The sequence below is a fragment of the Acanthisitta chloris genome, unplaced genomic scaffold, assembly GCF_000695815.1.
Source record: "Acanthisitta chloris isolate BGI_N310 unplaced genomic scaffold, ASM69581v1 scaffold5594, whole genome shotgun sequence".
NCBI lineage: Eukaryota > Metazoa > Chordata > Aves > Passeriformes > Acanthisittidae > Acanthisitta > Acanthisitta chloris.
This window is the reverse complement of record NW_008668631.1, coordinates 4,143-8,475: the sequence shown is the minus strand read 5'-3', so window position 1 is coordinate 8,475 and position 4,333 is coordinate 4,143. Positions and strand designations below refer to the sequence as shown.

General features: G+C 54.8%; 1 protein-coding gene across 1 annotated transcript in view; it reads right to left on the bottom strand.

The window, feature by feature from the left end:
- Positions 1–3,686, bottom strand: part of RNF157 (ring finger protein 157) — a 14,940-nt gene extending 11,254 nt beyond the window's left edge. Inside the window, exons 1-2 of the mRNA XM_009072964.1 lie at positions 3,594–3,686; positions 453–541 (exon numbers count right to left, since the gene is read on the bottom strand). Of these exons, the coding sequence (XP_009071212.1) occupies positions 453–541; positions 3,594–3,686 (182 nt within the window). The remainder of the gene's footprint in view (positions 1–452; positions 542–3,593) is intronic.
- Positions 3,687–4,333: the final 647 nt, after the last annotated feature.

Genomic DNA, 4,333 nt, shown 5'->3' with positions numbered 1-4,333 from the left:
TCCAGGACTGACCCCCTCTGCACTGATGGCCCCAAAAGGAGCTGCCTCCCTCCCTCAGGGGAAACTGAGGCACGGCAGGGCAGACTGACAGGCCTGTAGTTCCTAGGTCAAACCTGCAGGCTGGGAAGTGCCGCAGCCAGATTTCAGCTGTAATCCCAAATCTCACAGCCCTGCCGCAATCCCCAACCTCCCTCCAACAAAGCCTTTGGAAGGTGGGGGAGGAAGAAGAAGCAAAGCACTTCAAAGGCAGCACTAAGCTCCTTTAATCCTGCGGCACAGGCAGCGCTGGCATGCGGGAACTGGGAAGGGAAGGGCACATTTGGAGAGCAGTGGCTCATCCCCTCTATCTGCCCGTGCTGAAATGAAAGCATCCCCGTGCACACCATCCCCTGGGAGCACCCAGCCAGACCCTTCCCTCCCGTGGCTCACGGCTGTGGGGTGCCTGCACTCACTTGACGAGGCGCAGCGTGTCCTTGCGGATATTGATTAAGCTCCTGAGGGTCTTCACAGGTTCCTGAGGAGGTGGAGCAGCGTAAGGGAACTAGGATGAGAGATATACCAGTGAAGGTAGATGTACCCCAAAGCCATCATCACCTAACCTGTCCTCAAAGCCTTCATCACCTCTGTCCCCAAAGCCCTGCAGAGCAGGATGGATGGGACTGGGGGACCTGTGCTGGGCTCAGAGGGACAGGATGGGACAGGCAACTGGCAGACCCTGGCACAGCTCTGCCCCATCCCTCCTCCATCATCCCAACATCACCACATCCAACCATCCCACAGCTCCAATCCCACTGGTGGCATCAAAAGGTGGATAAAAACCTGGGACGAATGCTGCATGGCTGATAGCATCAGAGTCTTTGGAGATGAATCCCCAGCACCATCAAACTGCATCCCACTCCTCTCCTCCCCACCCGTAGGGGAAAAGGGCAGTGGCATCATTAACCTAATGTTAACGAACTCTTTAAAAAAATCACTAAACGTGCACCTGCAGAATTGTGCACCTGCAGAGTCAGAACTGCAGCTGGAAGGGAGTGAGAGAGAAAAAGCCTCTGGGCTGGAGCTGAGCCATGTCATGACATGCTGTGCCATGTCACGATACATCCCCTGCTGTTCAAGTTAATGAAGCAATCCAATCTTGCTCGTTTGCACCTCGCCCAGCCAAGCCATACCCAAACCCACCTTGGCAGGGAGAGCACCCATGGGTGCAAACCCCCTCCTGCAGCAGCACCCAGGGGTGGGTGATGGAGGAGGGAAGGGGGAGTCAGGTCCCCTGGGTGCCCCCACAGGGGCTGTTGGGCTGGGTAGGATGGGGAAGTGCTGCAGGCAAATTTTGTGCTGCAGAAACTGCTTTGGGCTCTTTCACACCCACGTGTGAAAAACTCTTTTTTTGGGGGTGGTTGGATGTTTTTTAAATTAAATTTTACAAGCTGGATTTGCACATCAGAAAGGGGATGTTCAGGGGATGTTTTGCATCTCCTCACTTGAAATCAGGCTACAAAATAACAGAAAAAAAAATCGGTAACGGTTGCAGTGAAGGTAAGAAAATCAGCCACATGCCTATAGCAACATTTGGTCCAGGCCAGCTTCTGTTAAAGTGAAAATAACCTTTCAAAAAATCTTTCTTGGGGTTTTTCTACAAGCAGACCCCGGCAGGTTTGCGTGGGCAGGGAAACCCAGCGGCAAGTTTCAACGGTCTCTGGCTTCCCCTGGGCTCTCTGGGTGCCACCAGCAGCTTCTCTACTCCTCAGACCCTTCATGATAGCAGCTACTTAAACCTGTAACGCCCTTCCCAGCCCCTTGGGAACCTGTTCCCAGCTGGAAAATCCAGATTATCATGCATCCATCGAAGGGAGAACCTGCACAGCCTCTGGGTGCTCTGCATATCCCTGTGGCAGCAGCACTGTTCATAGCTCAGATGAAGTGCTCCACTCAGAGAGGACTTAGGACACAATTTTTCCAAGACCTCCTAGCCCTTGATCCCCAAGCAACCTGAAACAAATCCCCCACCAAAAAACAGTGCCTGTCTCCAACATTTCCAGCCCAACCAGGGCTCTCACAGCAGGCCAGAATGTGAGAGCATCACAGCCAAGAAACATCAGGACAGGACTTGGAGGCAGCATCAGAGATATCCAAGCATTGCCTGGACACAGGCTTAGGCAAGAATCAACCCAGGTCCTCCCCAAGCCCTTCCTGAGCCCCCAGAACTGGCCTGACCCAAAAGTCCATCCCCCAGACTCCCCCTGCTCCCCAGGGAGAGAGGATCTTGGTCACAGCTCTGCAGCCCAGGGCCGTCGGTAGTTAAGCCAGAGCCATGCAATTTAGCTCGTGATGCTGTATTAATTCTCTCTGCTGCTTCCAAGCTGTTCCTCTGCCTTTCCTGCTGCTCTGCTGTCGGGGTGGCTGACTCGGGAACTGCTCGCTGGGCAGTTTAGAGGCTTTTACTGTAATCAAGAGGATTTCTCAGCGCTCACTGCTGGAGAGAGACCCTGAGTGCTGACTTCTCATTTTCCAGGGAAGCACAAAGGACGGAGAGAAAGGCACTGCCTTTGCTCACTCAATGCTCACAACCTTTGGGGGTGCTCCTGCCCTTGGTTCTACCTGAATCCCTACTCTGGCACAGCCCAGGGCTGGACACTTCCCTGCTGAAGGACTGCACAATGCTGCCAAAACACTCCAGAAGCCAATTCCAAGGAGGAAACAGGAACTGGGCTGGCAGCAGCCTCAACAGCCCAACATGGAACAGGCAGCACTCAAGAGCTGGTCCAAAGCATCACGCAAGTTTATCTTGACTCAACAGAAAAGCTTTGATGCCTTTTAATTCCTCACCTTGAACTTCTTTTAATACTTGACCCCCCACACTGCTCCAGCCAACGCTGGCGAGCTGCCGAGAGGCTCACGGGGGAGCAGGGGACATCACTCCCACCACTCCATGGCTCTCATTTCCTCCCTTTCCAAAGGCAGCCAGCATGAAAAACATCTCCAGGAGTGTGGGGTGCAGGGACCCTCTTGCAGCTGGGTTGCACCAAGACTAGCTGGAGCTGGCAGCACTCAACACTGTGAAACCCATCAGTGCTGCCCACAGCACTCCTCAACTTCGCCTTTGCTTTTTTTTCCTTTTCTTCCTCCTTTTTGCTAGAGCTTGGGGAATACTTTTGCCTGTTCCTATCCAAGCTACTCTACCCTGCACCACACCAATGCCACTCTGGCATGTCACCCACTGTGTGCCCTCTGAGCCGGAAGACAGCTCCTGGCTGAACTGGGAAAGGCAAGAGGAAAAGCAGCTCTTGGAGACAGAGTGAGAAAGAAGGAGTTGGGCTAAACCAGCTCATTCCTCCTCACTGTCAGGGATTAGTCCCCGATGGGGGACAAGCTGCAGCAAGTACCCAACCCTTCTATTAGGCATCAGAGAATCCACTCAGGCCACCCCAAGTGTGCTTGGCTGGCTCTGCCCTTGGGAAGTAATAACCAGCAGCCTTATACCATTCACCCCCATGGCACATGCAGCCACTACCATTTTGGGAAGGGGCATGGCTGTGCTCTGGATTCCCCCCAGCCCCATTTCCCCTCAGCTCCGTGTCCCCTCCGGTACCCACCACCACAGGACGGTTCCCCAGGAAGTTGAGGTCACTGTTCTCCCCGAAGAGGTACCCCTCAGGGTGTGTGGAGTCGAACTTCTCACCACCCATGATGAAGTGGTTGGCAAAGTAGCTCCCTGGAATGAAAACACAGCAAGAGCCTGAGCGGAGGGGGAGGAGGGGGCTTCAACCAGGCAGCACAAAGCCACCAGATCGATGGCTCAGAGGTGACTTTGTCCCCAGGGTCACCTTGCTGGGAGCCTTTTCGGTTGAGCTCACACACTGACAGCCCTGCAGCAGGCAGAGGCGAAGGGGGAGCTGGTGAAGAAGAGACCCTCCCTGCCTGCATCCCCCACCCCCTCCCTGCTCACATCAGCCACCACGGCCCAAATCTGGGCAGACAGAGCTGGGATGGAGAGAAGCTGGTGCAGGGATCCAGTCCCATGGGAACACCAGACACAGGTACTCCTCTATCCTGCAGGATTTAACAGAAGCAGATTCACACCCCAGAGCTTTGGCTGCTGCAGCACCTGCTCCCCTTTCCCTCCCCAGGAAAACCCTGTGAGCCCCAGCCTGGCCTGAAGCCACCCAAGGTCACCCTGACCTTCAGCCATGCCTGCACTGGCAGGAGCAGCTGGATCCTGGTCTGCAGGGAAGAAGGGAAGACGGAACTCAGGATGGCAGAGCAAGAGAGCACTGCTAATCCTTGGCATAAACACCAGCTCATGCCCTGAGAAGGCAGGAGAGGCAGTGGCACA